At 49.1% G+C, this 20,088-nt stretch overlaps 1 protein-coding gene across 6 annotated transcripts in view; it reads left to right on the forward strand.

Moving 5' to 3' along the window:
* The window catches only part of LOC138282998 (casein kinase II subunit alpha-like), a 193,079-nt gene that overhangs the window by 82,418 nt on the left and 90,573 nt on the right, over nt 1-20,088 (forward strand). For all 6 annotated transcript variants that reach the window (XM_069221099.1, XM_069221097.1, XM_069221095.1 and 3 more), the window contains exons 3-4: nt 5,157-5,268; nt 17,335-17,436. In XM_069221099.1, the coding sequence (XP_069077200.1) occupies nt 5,157-5,268; nt 17,335-17,436 (214 nt within the window). The remainder of the gene's footprint in view (nt 1-5,156; nt 5,269-17,334; nt 17,437-20,088) is intronic.

Below are 20,088 nucleotides of genomic sequence, written 5' to 3' on the forward strand. Positions count from 1 at the left end.
GGTTATACAGTCAGTCATACAGTCACAGAGCTAATTGTAGCCTACGCCCATGTCCTGCTCATGGCCTCACACACATCACATCACTCTGGACATGTATGATGGCATCATTGCTAATATTACTGATGACAGGCTGACATGCAGGCCCTTTCCAAGTGTGGGACTAGATCAGGATATCTTTCCATAGCAGTGTCCAGTGCCAGGTGGTGCCACACTTTCTCGTCTTTGAAGCATGTGTCTGCCAGAGATGGCGTTGCGCGTGCAAGCAGAGAGCCTGTAGGGGCTGGGAACAGTGGGTGCCTTTTAGGTCTTGTCAAAAACCTGTTGTTGCCAATAAACTAAAATGTAAGTGCCAGATCCTTCTTATTTACCGGGTGGATTCCTGGTCTAGCTTTTTCCCCTCTTTCCTGTTTGATGGCTTTCCTCCCTTTTCTTGTTTGTCCCACCTCTGGAGCATCTTTTCTTTATTATTGTTCTGATTAGATGACTTGTGTCCTTCTGCTGCTTATGTTGAGGGACTCTTTTTCTTCTTCTTTTACCAATGTTTATGAATCCCTGTTTTCTTGGTACCCTCCCTCGCACAGATCTACTAGACCCACCACCCGCACTCAGTATGTGTTGTTTTTTCATCTCCTTTCCGCTTGTCCATGGGGCCCCCAGCTGTAATTTGCTACCAGCCACTCCTTTTCAGGGTCGAACCTGCGATTGCATGAGTCTATCATGCGTGTCTCTGTTGTGTACAGTAAAGGTCTTGGAGCCCGCCTATCGCTCATCATTTGTTGGCTTGCGTGGCATTCTTCTTTACAACCTTGTAATTCGTCACTGCACGCCTGGCATCATTTAAGTTTTTCTTTGTGGAGCAGGGACCAAGCACTGATTGATTGAACTTAATCAGTGCCCGTCCACTGCTCCGGACGTGATTGAGGCACTATTTTGTTATTTTTTAGCTTCTAGGGCCCTGCAGACAGATGGCTTGTGACTGGCAAAAATGTGCCTAGCAGGACAAACAAAATTGCAAAGTTTTATTTTTCAAAGCTAACTTTCTTTTATTTTGCCATGTCATCTTTTCCCACTGTGCACTGATTTTTTTTTTTTTTTTTTTCCCGTGGGCGTTGTTCTTAAATGATGACGATTATCTTGTTCTAAATATTGCAAAGCAACATTGTGTAAATTCAGAAATTATGCTTCACCACATCGTGCAGTGCACCCCAGTCCACCCCACTCCAATCATCCCTACTACGATCCTCCCCAACTCACCCCACCCTAATCCAATCCACTCAAACCCACACCACTCCAATCCTCTCAACCCACTCCAGTCTAATCTGCCCCACTCCAATCCACTCCAGTCTGCACTCCAGTCGGTCCCACTCCAATCTGCCCCACTACAATCCAAAGAATTATGCATTTCTCCAATCAACATCCACACCAGTCTGCCCCACTCTAGTCCAAAACAGTACTCCCCACTCCAGCCTCCAATCCATCCCAGTCCACCCCACTCTCATCAAATCTGCTCCCACTCCAATCTAAAACAATCTGCCCCATTCCACACAGCCCCACTCCAATCTGCTGCACTTTAATCTTGAACAATCTACCCCACTTCAACATGCCCCACTCCTATCCCAAACATCCCACTCCAATCTAATACAGTTCACCCCACTCTATTCCCCCCACTCCACTCCATTCCAGTCCACCCCACATCAATCGCTTCCAGCCCAGTCCAATCTAGCCCATTCTATTCCAGTCCACCCCACTCAAGTCTGATCCATCACACCCCAATCTGATCCCACCCATTCCACCCTACTCCAATACAACCCACCCTACTCCAATACAACCCACCCTACTCCAATACAACCACCCCACCCCCTCCATTCACGTCCACTGCTACCCAATCCACCTCACTCCACTCAAATCCACCCAGACCAGCCCAATCCATCCCACTCTAATACAATCCACTTGAATCCTCCCCACTCTGGTCCAGTACAGTCTACCTTAATCCACCCTACTCTAAACCAGTCCACCCCTCTCCAATTATTACACCCCACCGCAACTCAATCCAACCCACTCCAGTCCAGTCCACTGCAATCTGCCAACTGCAGTCCAATCCACTCAGTCCAATCTTCCACACTCAGTCCAGTCCACCCCACTCAATCCAATCCACCTCACTCCAATATACTCCAGTCCGATCCACCCCACACCAGTCTACCCTACTCCAATCCAATTCACCCCATGTCACGCCATCCCAATCCACGCCACTCGAGTCCACCCCACCCAAATCCACCCCATCCCAGTCAACCCCACTTCAATCCATTCCACCCAAATGCAATCCACCACACTCAATCCAATCCATCCCATCCCAGTTCAGTCCATGCACTCCAGTCTAATCCATCCACCCCACTTCAATACACACCACCCACTCCACCCCATGACATCTCTAATCAACCCCACCATATCCAAGTTCAGTCCAACCCACTACAATCCATCCATCCCACCCCAAACCAATCCACCCAACCCAGCACTCCCCACTCCAATTCAAGCTACCTCACACCACTGTAATCCAATCCACCCCACTCCAATCCACCCCAGTCCACCCCATCAGAACCTAGTTCAGTCCACCCCTCTACAGTCCATCCATCCCACCTCAGACCAATCCACTTAACCCAATCGAACACTCCCCACTTTAATCCAATCTACCTCAGTATAATACAATCCATCCCACTGCAGCCCACCACACCCCATTCCAATCCTCCTCACACCATTTCAATCCACCCCACTCCAATCCAATCTACCTCATTCCAATCCACCCCACTCACTCTAATCCATCACGCTTGACTCCAGCCCACCCTAGTTCAGTCCACCACTCTAATCCAACCCACCCCACTCGAATTCAGTCTATCCCACTCCCATCCTCTCCACCATACTCCCATCCACTACACCCCAATTCAATCCATTACAGTCCGATCCACGCCACCCCAATCTAATCCACCCTTTCAGTCAATCCACCCCCTCTGCTCCAGTCCAATCCACACCACTGCCACAATCCACTCCACCCTGTTCCACCCCAAAACACACACTACCACTAAATTCTACTCCCCCTTCTCCACTCTACGATACTCCAACAAATCCACTCGTCGAGACTCTACTCTCCACTCTACGACATTTCACGCCACTAACTTTTAGCCATGCTGAACAGCATCCACACTGGTGTACAACATGGCAAAAACACATTGCCAAAGCCAAAATCTCTTGTTTAGGCGACACCTGTTGGCTTTGCCAGTGTTTTTTGTAAATTTGCTTTCAAGCATGTTTTTTTTTTTTTTAACTCTCAGACGGGTGTCCTCATATTCGAGGGTTGAAGTTAAAAAACTCAAAAGTGCTGCAGCCTTATTGTATATGAGTGAGTGAGAGCTGACGCTTGCACGTGTATGCTTGATCACTCTGGGCTGTGGTAGGATCCTGAGGTGTGGGCGAGGGGGGTTATTTCTGGTGCTGAGCAGTATCCGCATTAAGCATTCATTTTTCGCTTTCTACCCAGCATCAGCAGAAAAGATTAGGAAAGCCAGTAGGGCTGAAGTAGCAAAGGCAAAATATGTGACTGCTTGACTTTGCCAGTGCTTGTTTTCCAAGCCCATGTAGTCAGAGTGTCTGGAGAGAGAATGGAGCACTGAGGCGTTTTCCTTGCAGGGTCCAAGGTGCACAGATATGAGGCACATTCCAGGGTTGTGCGAGGAAGAGCCAGGCCTCAGGGAGTGAGGAGCACACGGTTGTCTGATGAGCAGCCGGGACTCGCAGGGAGTGAGGAAGAGCAGCTGTGCGGTATCCTAGGAGTACTGGTGTCTCAAGCCAGCTATGTTTGTGTATGTACACCCCTGGGCCCGGTGCTTAATTTGTGCCGGTGCTGGCGGCGGGCGGCCACCTGCACTCATGTCTGGGGGTCATGATGTATTTATCATCTGACCTGGGTCCAGAGCAAAGACAGATGAGGGGGATAGAAGAGGGGAGAAAAAGATAGAAAACCAGTGACAGAGGGAGGTAGAATGGGTGAATAGGGCCCAGGAGGCAGAAGGGCAGGGCTTTGGCACTGCCAAGCACCCGTGGCAGGCGCTTGAGGGGCACCAAGGAATCCTGCAGGTACTAATTTATTTATCTACAAAGCAGTTTCAGAAAAAAGGAGAGGTTAAAATGGCCTCTTTATGCCAGGAAAAAACTGGCAAAATTTGCAGGGGGAAAACAGACTGGGAAAAAAAAATCAAACTATGCGGTGATTTAGACGGCAGTTTCAAAACCGCATGTTATGTCTCATTCAGACGTACACAGCTCAGGATTGGCTGGTAATGCCGGTGGGGGAGGGGGTGGAGGGTAGTCGTGGCATCTCCCTGGGCAGTATGAGGACGCTAGAGTACTAGCGTATTCATGATGGCTAAACCCAGGGCCACTGGATTTAAACTGCAAAGGAGGAACAAATTATGCGGCGGGATTTTGCAGCAGATTATGAAGCGTTTCAGCTTCACCAAACCCATAATTATGCGGCAAACGCCGCAGCCACAAAATCGCATAATTCCAGGGGCACTGGCTATAGATCATCACAGCATGTGCAGCTGGTTATGCCAGTGGACCTAATCCCAGTAGCTTTGCATCAGGAGACCCCTTAATGGGTTGCACTAAGGATGGATGTCCGAGACGGCCCCACGCTTCCATACCCGTTCAGAACAACGGGAAATAAAATGCGAAGACAGTTTGTAAATCCAAGCTGGGTATCTTCTCAGAAGGTGGGCACCTACGAACCTGGGTTTCTTGCATCAATGCTTTTTTTTTGGGATAGCGCGTCATAGTGACTTTTACAGACTCAAACCATGTAAACAACCAGTGTTAGATATCACCCAATTTTATATTACTCAATGTACTGACCTCAGAAGGATGAACATTTGACCTGGCCTTATTGGGTTCTGAACTAGTGACGAACCGATATCAGCGGCGAGAGTTAAATTCATTGAACCCTTGCTGGTTGGGGGGGGGGGGGATTTTATGTAGGAGTTTTGCTGCTAACATCCCAAGAGATGGAGGGCAGTGGTCGAGCAGGTTTGGTGCGCCCTGTGTCCTTGTCTTGCTGTCTCGTGATCTGAGGATTGCTCCTCATGGCCCCTGACCTCTTTATCCCACAGGAATCAAGACGATTATCAACTCGTGAGGAAGCTGGGCCGCGGCAAGTACAGCGAGGTCTTTGAAGCCATCAACATCACCAACAACGAGAAGGTGGTGGTGAAAATACTGAAGGTGAGTGCGAGGGTCACTGACCGTCCTAGGTGGGGCCTCACAGGGGTCCCACTGTCTGTGCCAGGGAAGGGAGGTGAACCATAGAGTACACAGCCTCACAAGGGTCCAGAGGAAGAGAGGTGAACCATAGAGTACACAGCCTCACAAGGGTCCAGAGGAAGAGAGGTGAACCATAGAGTACACAGCCTCACAAGGGTCCAGAGGAAGGGAGGTGAACCATAGAGTACACAGCCCCACAGGGGTCCAGAGGAAGAGAGGTGAACCATAGAGTACACAGCCTCACAAGGGTCCAGAGGAAGAGAGGTGAACCATAGAGTACACAGCCTCACAAGGGTCCAGAGGAAGAGAGGTGAACCATAGAGCACACAGCCTCACAAGGGTCCAGAGGAAGAGAGGTGAACCATAGAGTACACAGCCTCAGAGGGGTCTCAGAGGAAGAGAGGGGAAGCATAGAGTACACAGCCTCACAAGGGTCCAGAGGAAGAGAGGTGAACCATAGAGTACACAGCCTCACAAGGGTCCAGAGGAAGAGAGGTGAACCATAGAGTACACAGCCTCACAAGGGTCCAGAGGAAGAGAGGTGAACCATAGAGTACACAGCCTCACAAGGGTCCAGAGGAAGAGAGGTGAACCATAGAGTACACAGCCCCAGAGCCTCACATGGTCCAGAGGAAGACAGGTGACCATAGAGTACACACCCTCCAATGGGGTCCAGAGAAAAAGAGGTGAACCATAGAGTACACAGCCTCCAAGGGGTCCAGAGGAAGAGAGGTGAACCATAGAGTACACAGCCTCACAAGGGTCCAGAGGAAGAGAGGTGAACCATAGAGTACACAGCCCCACAGGGGTCCAGAGGAAGAGAGGTGAACCATAGAGTACACAGCCTCACAGGGGCCCAAAGGAAGAGAGGTGAACCATAGAGTACACAGCCTCATAGGGATCCAGAGGAGGAGAGGTGAACCATAGAGTACACAGCCCCACAGGGGTCTAGAGGAAGAGAGGTGAACCATAGAGTACACAGCCTCACAAGGGTCCAGAGGAAGAGAGGTGAACCATAGAGTACACAGCCTCACAGGGGTCCAGAGGAAGAGAGGTGAACCATAGAGTACACAGCCTCACAAGGGTCCAGAGGAAGAGAGGTGAACCATAGAGTACACAGCCTCACAAGGGTCCAGAGGAAGAGAGGTGAACCATAGAGTACACAGCCTCACAAGGGTCCAGAGGAAGACAGGTGACCATAGAGTACACACCCTCCAATGGGGTCCAGAGAAAAAGAGGTGAACCATAGAGTACACAGCCTCCAAGGGGTCCAGAGGAAGAGGCACACCATTGAGTACACAGCCCAACAGGGGTCCAGAGGAAGAGAGGTGACCTCAGAGTGCACCCCCCCCTAATGAGTTACTGAGGAGGAGAGGTGAACCATAGAGTACACAGCCTCCAAGGGGTCCAGAGGAGGAGAGGTGAATCCCAGAGGAGAAGAGGTGAACAATAGAGTACACAGTCCCACAGGGGTCCAGAGGCAGAGAGGTGAACCATAGAGCACACCCTCCAGTGGCCTACTGAGGAAGAGACGTGACCATAGAGTACACAGCCTCCAATAGGTTTAGAGGAAGAGAGGCACACCATTGAGTACACAGCCCAACAGGGTTCCAGAGGAAGAGAGGTGACCATAGAGTGCACACCCTCCAATGAGGTACTGAGGAGGAGAGGTGAACCGTAGACTACACAGCCTCCAAGGGGTCCAGAGGAGGAGAGGTGAACCATAGAGTACACAGCCTCACAGGGGCCCAAAGGAAGAGAGGTGAACCATAGAGTACACAGCCTCATAGGGATCCAGAGGAGGAGAGGTGAACCATAGAGTACACAACCTCACAGGGGTCTAGAGGAAGAGAGGCAAACCATAGAGTACACACCCTCCAGTGGGCTACTGAGGAAGAGACGTGACCATAGAGTACAGCACCTCACAGGGGTCCAGAGGAAGAGAGGTGAACCATAGAGTACACAGCCTCATAGGGGTCCAGACGAAGGCAGATGACCATAGAGTACAGAGCTCTACAGGGGCCTCGTAGCACCGAGGTGAACCATAGAGTGCACGCAGCCTCACAGGGGCCTCAAGGAAGAGAGGAGAACCATAGAGTACACAGCCTCACAGAGTCCTCGAAGACGAGAGGTGATCCATAGAGTACACAGCCTCACAGGAGTCTGGAGGAACAGAGGTGAACCATAGAGTACACAGCCTCACAGGAGTCTGGAGGAACAGAGGTGAACCATAGAGTACACAGCCTCACAGGGGTCCGGAGGAAGAGAGGTGAACCATAGAGTACACAGCCTCACAGGGGTCCGGAGGAAGAGAGGTAAACCATAGAGTACACAGCCTCACAGGGGTCTGGAGGAACAGAGGTGAACCATAGAATACACAGCCTCACAGGAGTCCGGAGGAAGAGAGGTGAACCATAGAGTACACAGCCTCACAGAAGAGAGGAGAACCATAGAGTACACAGCCTCACAGGAGTCTGGAGGAACAGAGGTGAACCATAGAGTACACAGCCTCACAGGGGTCCGGAGGAAGAGAGGTGAACCATAGAGTACACAGCCTCACAGGGGTCCGGAGGAAGAGAGGTAAACCATAGAGTACACAGCCTCACAGGAGTCCGGAGGAACAGAGGTGAACCATAGAGTACACAACCTCACAGGGGTCCGGAGGAAGAGAGGTGAACCGTAGAGTACACAGCCTCACAGGAGTCTGGAGGAACAGAGGTGAACCATAGAGTACACAGCCTCACAGGGGTCCGGAGGAAGAGAGGTGAACCATAGAGTACACAGCCTCACAGGGGTCCGGAGGAAGAGAGGTAAACCATAGAGTACACAGCCTCACAGGAGTCCGGAGGAACAGAGGTGAACCATAGAGTACACAGCCCCACAGGGGTCCGGAGGAAGAGAGGTGAACCATAGAGTACACAGCCTCACAGGGGTCTGGAGGAACAGAGGTGAACCATAGAGTACACAGTCTCACATGGGTCTGGAGGAAGAGAGGTAAACCATAGAGTACACAGCCTCACAGGGGTCTGGAGGAACAGAGGTGAACCATAGAGTACACAGTCTCACATGGGTCTGGAGGAAGAGAGGTGAACCATAGAGTACACAGCCTCACAGGGGTCCGGAGGAAGAGAGGTGAACCATAGGGTACACAGTCTCACAGGGGTCCGGAGGAAGAGAGGTGAACCGTAGAGTACACAGCCTCACAGAAGAGAGGAGAACCATAGAGTACACAGCCTCACAGGGGTCCGGAGGAAGAGAGGTGAACCATAGGGTACACAGTCTCACAGGGGTCCGGAGGAAGAGAGGTGAACCGTAGAGTACACAGCCTCACAGAAGAGAGGAGAACCATAGAGTACACAGCCTCACAGGGGTCCGGAGGAAGAGAGGTGAACCATAGAGTACACAGCCTCACAGAAGAGAGGAGAACCATAGAGTACACAGCCTCACAGGGGTCCGGAGGAAGAGAGGTGAACCGTAGAGTACACAGCCTCACAGAAGAGAGGTGAACCATAGAGTACACAGCCTCACAGGGGTCCGGAGGAAGAGAGGTGAACCATAGAGTACACAGCCTCACAGAAGAGAGGAGAACCATAGAGTACACAGCCTCACGGGCTTGAAGAAAAAAGGTTAACATATAGTAAACAGCCTCACAGGAGTCCAGAGGAGAGAGGTGAAGCATGGAGTACGCGGCCTCAGGGGTCCAGAGGAAGAGAGGTGAACCATAGAGTACACAGCCTCACAGGGGTCCGGAGGAAGAGAGGTGAACCATAGAGTACACAGCCTCACAGGAGTCCGGAGGAAGAGAGGTGAACCATAGAGTACACAGCCTCACAGGGGCCCAGAGGAAGAGAGGTGAACCGTAGAGTACACAGCCTCACAGAAGAGAGGAGAACCATAGAGTACACAGCCTCACAGGGGTCCGGAGGAAGAGAGGTAAACCATAGAGTACACAGCCTCACAGGGGTCCGGAGGAAGAGAGGTGAACCATAGAGTACACAGCCTCACAGGGGTCCGGAGGAAGACAGGTGACCATAGAGTACACAGCCTCACAGGGGTCTGGAGGAAGAGAGGTGAACCATAGAGTACACAGCCTCACAGGAGTCCGGAGGAACAGAGGTGAACCATAGAGTACACAGCCTCACAGGGGTCCGGAGGAAGAGAGGTGAACCATAGAGTACACAGCCTCACAGGAGTCCGGAGGAAGAGAGGTGAACCATAGAGTACACAGCCTCACAGGGGCCCAGAGGAAGAGAGGTGAACCGTAGAGTACACAGCCTCACAGAAGAGAGGAGAACCATAGAGTACACAGCCTCACAGGGGTCCGGAGGAAGAGAGGTAAACCATAGAGTACACAGCCTCACAGGGGTCCGGAGGAAGAGAGGTGAACCATAGAGTACACAGCCTCACAGGGGTCCGGAGGAAGACAGGTGACCATAGAGTACACAGCCTCACAGGGGTCCGGAGGAAGAGAGGTAAACCATAGAGTACACAGCCTCACAGGGGTCTGGAGGAAGAGAGGTGAACCGTAGAGTACACAGCCTCACAGAAGAGAGGAGAACCATAGAGTACACAGCCTCACAGAAGAGAGGAGAACCATAGAGTACACAGCCTCACGGGCTTGAAGAAAAAAGGTTAACATATAGTAAACAGCCTCACAGGAGTCCAGAGGAGAGAGGTGAAGCATGGAGTACGCGGCCTCAGGGGTCCAGAGGAAGAGAGGTGAAGCATGGAGTACACAGCCTCACAGGAGTCCAGAGGAGAGAGGTGAAGCATGGAGTACGCGGCCTCGGGTCCAGAGGAGAGAGGTGAAGCATGGAGTACGCGGCCTCGGGTCCAGAGGAGAGAGGTGAAGCATGGAGTACGCGGCCTCAGGGGTCCAGAGGAAGAGAGGTGAAGCATGGAGTACGCGGCCTCAGGGGTCCAGAGGAAGAGAGGTGAAGCATGGAGTACGCGGCCTCAGGGGTCCAGAGGAAGAGAGGTGCGTGTTGTATCTCAAGAAGAACAGAGACTGAACACTTCAACTTGTATTTATTTTAAGTTGCAGTAAATACGCCAACACCGGTGTCTGCCGCCCTGTTCATCTCCAACTGTCCCTCTTCCACATTCCATCCCTTAGACATTCCTTCCCTACATTCTTTTACCTCATAACATTCCAATAGAACAAAACACAACAACATACTTCATAACATAACACATCTTCCCCCTTCCACAATACAATAGAAATGAGAGAAGCCAAGGAAAAGGAAATAACTAATTTACAACATCATCTTTTAAATAAGCAGGTTTCTTAACAATTCTTCCCAGTTTACTTTCCTAAGTTCCGTTCTTTCCAGATTGTGCTGAACTGTCATTGGTGACTCTAGCTTCTTGTGTTGAGCTACCATTGTTAATTCCAGCACCTTTATACGCCGAATACCCTTCTTCAGCTCCAATAAGATCTTCCAACCCGGTGGGAGTGTCATTATGCACAGTATCTATCCAAAAGTAATTCTTTGTAAATTCTGTAGATTCTGCAGAAGTATTTCCATCCAGATCAGTAGAGTCTCCTCTAAACCTCGCAAAATGGCTCATATGCCATACTCGTCCATCACTCAATTTGGCCGAATTTTTGTATATCTCAAGAACTGTTTTAGGTTCAGAAAACTTGGTATCTCCTTTTTAAACCTTGCCTGGTAATTTGACACGAACTACATCACCTTTCTTAAGATTTATTTCTTTAGCACCACTCTTCAAATCAACAAAGTTTTTATAAAGACCTTGCGCTTTTTAAATATTTTTTTTAACCTCAGCAGGTGACCATTCTTTCATCCTAGATTTGTTTAACCAACCCTGATTATCTTTTGTGAATGGAATTCTTCCTCTCATGACAGTAAATGGAGTGTGCCCTGTAACAGTCGGGCTGGTTCTGTACATCCAAATCATTTTCTTAACACAGGTTTTCCAGTCAACATTTTTATATCTAGCTAATGGCAAAGAATCTTTAATTACTCGATTAAATCTCTCCACTTCACCATTCCCACTTGGATGGTAGACCGAAACAAACTTATGTTCTATTCCATTCCTCTTAAGAAATTCTTTAATCTCCTCACTTTTAAATTGAGCACCATTATCCGTGATGATTTTCTTAGGTAAGCCTTCCCTCTGAAAAAGCTCATCCAAGAACATCAAAACATTCGCTGAATTAGCTTTGGTAACAATTTTAATCTCTGGCCACTTTGAGAAGTAATCAACCACCACTATAATATACCATTCCACATTCTCCTCAACGATTGGTCCCATTATATCGATACCAATAACTTCCCAAGCCATTTCAGGACAAGGCACAGGATATAAGGTTGGTTTTAAGGTCACCAGAGATTTATCAGCATTCATACATAAATCACAATTTCTAACCATTCTCTCAATATTAACATCCATACCAGGCCACCAATAATTTTCTTTAATTTTCAGTTTGGTTTTGACAATGCCCAAATGTCCTTCATGATTCATTTTGATGATAGAATCCCTCAATTTTTCAGGTGGAACCATTCTATCACCCCTCATAACCTTGTCATAGTCCACTGACAACTCATCACGTAACTCAAAAAAAACTTTGAGCTCAGCTGTAATTTCTTTTTTTTCTGGCCAACCACACTGAATGTACCTCTTTAACGTAGATAGAATAGGATCATTTGAACTGGTTTCATCCCAGACTTCACAACTAATGGCATTCCATTCAGTATTCCCGGACCATGCAACAGTGATCCCTTCATCTTCATTCAAAGATTCTTGGAGGGGTAGGGGCAATCTACTCAAACAATCCGCCACCTTATTCTTAACACCTGGGACATATACCAATTTATACTTGAAGTCCAACAATCTTATGGACATCCTAGCTATTCTTGCCGTGGCCTTAAGTAGTCCTTCAGTGGTCAATACTTTAATTAAGGGTTTATGATCACATCTAATTTCAATGTCAAAACGTCACAAAAAATTCCTGAAGTGCTCTAAGCCCCAAACAACAGCAAGAGCCTCCCTCTCTATAACTGAGAACCTTTCCTCTGTGGGGGGACAGTGCTCTAGAGGCAAATGCTATGGTCACTTCTTCACCATTGACCCCTTTCTGACTTAGAACTGCTCCAATACCCTTATTAGACGCATCCGTGGTGAGAATGGAAGCGAGTTTAGGATCAAAGCCTGCCAACGTTTTACCCAAACAAATCTCTTGTTTTATATAGTCAAAGTCTCCCTGTAATGCATCTGTCCAAACAAATTTACATTTTTCTTTTAACAATTGTCTTAAACTAAAGGTTTTTTCTGAGAAGTTCTTAACAAATCTTGCATAGAATTCCGCTAAGCCAAGGAATGATCTTAATTCGTCCTTGTTACTAGGTGCCGGAGCATCTTTAATAGCAGACAGCAATTCTTTTTTTGGTTTAATTCCACCTGCAGTGATCTCATGCCCCAAATAGTTCAATTGTTGAACACCAAACTTACACTTAGAGAATTCAGCTGTTAAGCCTTTATCCCTCAGAATACCAAGTACTTTAACAACTCTAGCATCATGTTGCTTCCTATTCTCGCCCATAATTAAAATGTCGTCCTGAAAGAAGATTACACCTTCTACATCCTTGAAAAGTTTGTGCATTAGTTTCTGAAAAACTGCTGCAGCAGATGCTAATCCAAACGGCATTCGAACATATCGACAACAACCCTGAGGAGTCATGAAAGCAGTTAAACCTTTGCTATCCTCATGTAATCTGACTTGATGGTAGGCCGAAGACAAGTCAATGAAGGTGAACCATTTCATGTCTTTTGTCAAGGCAAGCATCTCGCCTATCTTTGGTAATGGGAATCTTTCCATCACTATGTTATTATTTAATTCCCTCAAGTCGATGCACAAACGAATCTTCCCATTGGCCTTACGTACTGCCACCAATGGGGAGATCCATTCGGAAGCATCAACTTCTTCAATTATACCTTTCCTTTATAGAGACTCCAATTCTTTATTAACCTCCTCTCTTAACACCCAAGGAATGTTACGAGATTTGTGAATTTTTGGTACAGCATTTTCCTTTAACAAAATATTATGTGTAAAGTCCTTAAGTGCACCGATCCTATCAGAGAACAGCTCAGGAAAATTGTTCTTCAATGTGAGCCCATAATCTCTGCTGACACTCACCACCTTAACTTGTTCCGTACTATTTGGGTCCAACACAATGTTCAAAGCTCTTTGATCCAACCACCCCAAAACCGCTGGGCCCTCTTCAGCAACATATAATTTGCCCACAGTTTTCCTACCTTTAAACTCAGACTACTTCTCTAAACCCAATCATAGGAATAGATTCTCCTGTGAAACTCTCAGGAGAGACATCTGGAGGAATCAAGGTGGACCCAAGAACTCTTATGAATTTTTTCTCCCATAAATTCTTATTAACTATTGTATAAGGAGAAACAGAGTCTGCTACAATCAGTACTTGCACACCTCCCAAGAGAATCTCACACACAGGTTTATTCCTTGATTGTACATTCAAGAGTGATACATAAGGATTTTCCAAAAGATTCACTTTTTCACATTCTTCTAAAACTGAAAAATCACTAGCGCTGTTAATACCTAGAACACACTCATGTACTTTTGAGTCCAGGCTAGAATCAGAACTACATTCTGAATCTGATTTACTGACAATAGCTGCAACTTTTTTACCCCTTCTACATACTTTGGCAAAATGGCCCCTAATACCACACTTGGCACACTGTTGGTCACGTGCGGGGCATTTCCTGTAGAACGCTAAGTGCTCCTTACTCCCACAACGAAAGCACTTTTTATCATTATTCTTTGTTTCAGGTGGCTGCTTTCTTTGTGTCTCCTCCCTATATTTCTTGAATTTAACTTTACTGACAACTTCGTTCTGCGTTTCTTTTTTTTCAAGTGAAATAGCCTTAGCACATTTATTAGAAATTTCAGCTTTTTTAACAAGGGCTACAACTTCTTCCAATGGCGACTCACCATGCACCCACAATCTCTCTTGAATATGGGAATTGTTCACATGCATAATAATCTGATCCGTGATCAGCTCATTATGTAGCACACCAAACCTACAAGTAACTGCTAGTTTTTTTATTTCAGAGACATATTCCTCTATAGATTCCATTTTCCCTTGTTTCCTACTAAATAAATTAAATCTATCAATAGCAATACACACAGAGGTCGAATAATATCTGTCTAGAGCTTCCAGGGCATGTGCAAAAACATTAGAGTCACCATCCTGATGAACTTTTTTTTCCAAAGAGTTATACACTTTAAGACCTATAGGTCCCAAACAATGCACCAAGATCTTCTTCTTCTTAGCCGGGGTTAAATCTTCCTCATCAATTGTGTCTAAGTAATTCAAGAAATATTCCTTCCACTCCAGCCATTTCACTTGTTGATCACCTGTAGAGCTTAGAAAGGGTTGTGGAGGAGTGAGGGTAAATGTTTGAGCAGCACACATTTTTCCCCGTGAAAAATACTACACATTAAAAGCTAAATAAAAAAAAAAAATTGTGAGTCCTTTAAAAGCATATGTAGTAGTTTCAAGATGGCCGCCGAATGGGGTGCTGACCTGCAATGTACTCCTAAGATGGCCGCCTCTCCGTGCGCAGACAGCACAGCGTAAAGCTCACTGGCGTACACCCCCGAGGAAGGACAAAAACATACAGCGCGCTGTGCGCACGATAAGGTAAGCACACAACGCCCAGCAGTGCGTGCTGCGCGCCACCCCTAAGGTTTGCTTGAGTTGCGGCAGAGAATCCACAAGAATACTTGGAACGTGACTCGCGTGAAGCTTAGTAAGCGCGAGTACAACAGTTAGGTCCACGCGTGCCGCTGCTCCAATAACTCAAATCTGCGAACTTGGAAATAGCCAAAAAGACCACAAAAAAAACGGCAGGCCTGCTGTAAAAATGTCCAAGGGGACACTTCAGGCTTCAAAGGGTGCGGGGAGGTGTTGGCGAGTACTCACTCCATTGTATAGATGATCCTGAGAAGAGGGTCATGTAGAGAGTGCAGCATGAGTCCTTGCCGATCCAGCATGAATTCTTGAAAACACCTTTGTCGCCAAAATCCGTGTTGTATCTCAAGAAGAACAGAGACTGAACACTTCAACTTGTATTTATTTTAAGTTGCAGTAAATACGCCAACACCGGTGTCTGCCGCCCTGTTCATCTCCAACTGTCCCACTTCCACATTCCATCCCTTAGACATTCATTCCCTACATTCTTTTACCTCATAACATTCCAATAGAACAAAACAAAACATACTTCATAACATAACAGTGCCCATAGACTACATAGCCTCACAGGGGCCTAAAGAAAGAGAGGTGAACCATAGAGTACACAGCCTCACAGGAGCCTCGAAGAAGGGAGGGGACTCAGAGAAAGAGAGGTGAACCTTAGAGTACACAGCATCAGAGGGGTCCGGAGGAAGAGAGGTGACCATAGAGTACACAGCCTCAGAGGGGTCTCAGAGGAAGAGAGGGGAAGCATAGAGTACACACCCTCCAATGGGGTCCAGAGGAAGAGAGTTGAACCACAGAGTACACAGCCTCACAGGGGCCTCGAAGAGGAGAGGTGAACCATAGGGTACACAACCTCACAGGGGTCCGGAGGAAGAGAGGTGAACCATAGAGTACACAACCTCACAGGGGTCCGGAGGAAGAGAGGTGAACCATAGAGTACACAGCCGCAGAGGAAGAGAGGTGAACCATAGAGTATACAGCCTCAGAGGAAGAGAGGTGAACCGTAGAGTACAGAGCCTCATAGGATTCTAGAGAAAGAGAGGTGAACCATAGAGTACACAGTCTCACAGGGGTCCCAGAGGAAGAGAGGTGAATCATGGAGTACACAGCCTCAGATGGGTCCGGAGGAAGAGAGGTGACCATAGAGTACACGCCCTCATAGGGTTCTAGAGAAAGAGAGGTGAACCATAGAGTACACACCCTCCAATGGGGTCCAGGGGAGTAGAGGTGAACCATAGAGTACACAGCCTCACAGGGGTCTAGAGAAAGAGAGGTGAACCATGGAGTACACAACCTCATAGGGGTCCGGAGGAAGAGAGATGAACCATAGAGTACACAGCCCTCAAAGTGTTCTCATTGCCAGCATGCTCGAGTAATATGGATGAACATGGGGTTTATTGATGTCCTTGATTGTGAGAGCACACCTAAAGCTCTGTTTATCTCTTCCCTGAAAGACACTAGTTGGTGTCCATAACATGTCTTGTACCGAGAGGTTGGACATTCTGTATTTTAATTTTGTGTATGTTTTATAGTGTCTTGCCTGTGATCACATATGTTTTGGTCGTGGGACCCAGATGGGCTTGTACACAAGAGGGGTCTTTCACATCTTAGCCCACCAGCAGAGGGTGCTGAGAGCTCAGGCTACAGGGGCGCATTTAACAGTCAGTCAGTGACTCGGCATAGACACTGTAGTGATAGGATGGGGCGAGGAGTGAACACACAGATCAGCGCCAGTGATTGAGCACACAGACGGTGCACCTTTATAGGGCAGGCATAGAGAGAGGCCACTGAGCACCTGTTGAGGGGTGTCCAGCGAGAGAGACGGTCGTGGATGGGACTCTGAGGACCTTACAAGGGCTGTGCACATAGTGAGAGGTCACATAGGCCTAGAACCTCCGGGAAGGGTGACAGAGGGATGAAGAATTGAGCACACACAGAGCAACTCCAGAGTAGAAAGGTGGAGAGGGCCATGTATTTTAAATACTGATTGAAACATGCCTGAGAAGAATGGATACCCACATCCCCACTACCTGATTCATCTCTTAATATGTCATAAAACAAGCAATCAGAGAAAATGAGCAGAGAACTATCAACAGTCTAGAAAGTGATGTCTTTGTGGGCAGGGTGCCCCTCCGCCCCAACCCTCCACAGGCATGTGCTTCTCTGACTGCCCTTCATGCACTCTTCCTTAGCAGTTAATTGGGCTTAAAAGCATATGGCTTGCAGAGACACCCTTTGGTTTCACCGTCATGTGTGTTTTTCCTTTCTGTAGCCTGTGAAGAAGAAGAAAATAAAGCGAGAAATCAAAATTCTGGAGAACCTGAGAGGAGGTCCAAATATTATTTCACTGCTCGACCTCGTGAAAGACCCGGTGGTGAGTCTGTGGCCCTAGGGGAGGCTGCGAAGAAAGCGGGATCGGGGAGCTTGGGGGAGAGGGGAGGAATATCTGGAACGTAATGAGGCCTCGTCGTGGGACTGGAGTCCGCATGCTGCCACAGGTGGGGATGGAGACAGGAGGTGAGATTGATGTAGGGAAGGCGAACAAGCCATGTGGAGGTGAGTCTGTACTCGTTTGGAAGGGGGGGGGCATGAGGAGGTCTGAAGGACAGGTGTAGTCCTGGTGAACAGCTAGAAGAGGATCAGTGGGGGGGCCTCTTCCTCCTCAGAGGCTGAGGTGAGTGGCAGGGTAAGGGACAGGTGATGCTGAGGTGAGTGGCAGTGTGAGAGACAGGTGATGTTGAGGTGAGTGGCAGTGTGAGGGACAGGTGATGCTGAGGTGAGTGGCAGTGTGAGGGACAGGTGAACAGCCAGAAGAGGATCAGTGGGGGGGGCTCTTCCTCCTCAGAGATGCCGAGGTGGGTGGCAGTGTGAGGGACAGGTAATGCTGAGGTGAGTGGCAATGTGAGGGACAGGTGATGCAGAGGTGAGTGGCAATGGGAGGGACAGGTGATGCTGAGGTGAGTGGCAGGGTGAGAGACAGGTGATGCTGAGGTGAGTGGCAGTGTGAGAGATAGGTGAACAGCCAGAAGAGGATCAGTGGGGGGGCCTCTTCCTCCTCAGAGATGCTGAGGTGAGTGGCAGTGTGAGGGACAGGTGGTGCTGACGTGAGTGGCAGTGTGAGGGACAGGTGATGCTGAGGTGAGTGGCAGTGTGAGGGACAGGTGAACAGCCAGAAGAGGATCAGTGGGGGGGGGGGGTGTCTTCCTCCGCAGCGATACTGAGGTGGGTGGCAGTGTGAGGGACAGGTGAACAGCCAGAAGAGGATCAGTGGGGGGGCCTCTTCCTCCTCAGAGATGCTGAGGTGAGTGGCAGTGTGAGGGATAGGTGAACAGCCAGAAGAGGATCAGTGGGGAGCCTCTTCCTCCTCAGAGATGCTGAGGTGAGTGGCAGGGTGAGAGACAGGTGATGCTGAGGTGAGTGGCAGTGTGAGGGACAGGTGATGCTGAGGTGAGTGGCAGTGTGAGGGATAGGTGAACAGCCAGAAGAGGATCAGTGGGGAGACTCTTCCTCCTCAGAGATGCTGAGGTGAGTGGCAGAGTGAGAGACAGGTGATGCTGAGGTGAGTGGCAGTGTGAGGGACAGGTGATGCTGATGTGAGTGGCAGGGTGAGAGACCGGTGAACAGCCAGAAAGGGATCAGTGGGGGGCCTCTTCCTCCTCAGAGATGCTGAGGTGAGTGGCAGGGTGAGGGACAGGTGAACAGCCAGAAGAGGATCAGTGGGGAGCCTCTTCCTCCTCAGAGATGCTGAGGTGAGTGGCAGTGTGAGATACAGGTAAACAGCCAGAAGAGGATCAGTGGGGAGCCTCTTCCTCAGATACTGAGGTGAGTGGCAGTGTGAGGGACAGGTGTTGCTGAGGTGAATGGCAGTGTGAGGGGCAGGTGATGCTGAGGTGAGTGGCAGTGTGAGGGATAGGTGAACAGCCAGAAGAGGATCAATGGGGAGCCTCTTCCTCCTCATATGCTGAGGTGAGTGGCAGTGTGAGGGACAGGTGATGCTGAGGTGAGTGGCAGTGTGAGGGATAGGTGAACAGCCAGAAGATGATCAGTGGGGAGCCTCTTCCTCCTCAGAGGCTGAGGTGAGTGGCAGTGTGAGGGATGGGTGATGCTGAGGTGAGTGACAATGTGAGGGACAGGTGATGCTGAGGTGAGTGGCAGTGTGAAAGACAGGTGAGGCTGAGGTGAGTGGCAGGGTGAGAGACGGGTGAACAGCCAGAAGAGGATCAGTGGGGAGCCTCTTCCTCAGATGCTGTGGTGAGTTGCTGTGTGAGGGACAGGTGAACAGCCAGAAGAGGATCAGTGGGGAGCCTCTTCCTCAGATGCTGAGGTGAGTAGCAGTGTGAGGGACAGGTGATGCTGAGGTGAGTGGCAGTGTGAGGGACAGGTGAACAGCCAGAAGAGGATCAGTGGGGAGCCTCTTCCTCCTCAGAGATGCTGAGGTGAGTGGCAGGGTGAGGGACAGGTGATGCTGAGGTGAGTGGCAGTGTGAGACAGGTGATGCTGAGGTGAGTGGCAGTGTGAGGGACAGGTGATGCTGAGGTGAGTGGCAGTGTGAGGGATAGGTGAACAGCCAGAAGAGGATCAGTGGGGAGCCTCTTCCTCCTCAGAGGCTGAGGTAAGTGGCAGTGTGAGGGACAGGTGATGCTGAGGTGAGTGGCAGTGTGAGGGATAGGTAATACTGAGGTGAGTGGCAGGGTGAGAGACCGGGGAACAGCCAGAAGAGGATCAGTGGGGAGCCTCTTCCTCAGAGATGGTGAGGTGAGTGGCAGTGTGAGAGACAGGTGATGCTGAGGTGAGTGGTTGTGGGAGGGATAGGTGAACAGCCAGAAGAGGATCAGTGGGGAGCCTCTTCCTCCTCAGAGGCTGAGGTGAGTGGCAGTGTGAGGGACAGGTGATGCTGAGGTGAGTGGCAGTGTGAGGGACAGGTGATGTTGTGGCGAGTGGCAGTGTGAGGGACAGGTGAACAGCCAGAAGAGGATCAGTGGGGAGCCTCTTCCTCAGATGCTGAGGTGAGTAGCAGTGTAAGGGA

This window comes from Pleurodeles waltl, chromosome 2_2 (assembly GCF_031143425.1).
Source record: "Pleurodeles waltl isolate 20211129_DDA chromosome 2_2, aPleWal1.hap1.20221129, whole genome shotgun sequence".
Lineage (NCBI taxonomy): Eukaryota > Metazoa > Chordata > Amphibia > Caudata > Salamandridae > Pleurodeles > Pleurodeles waltl.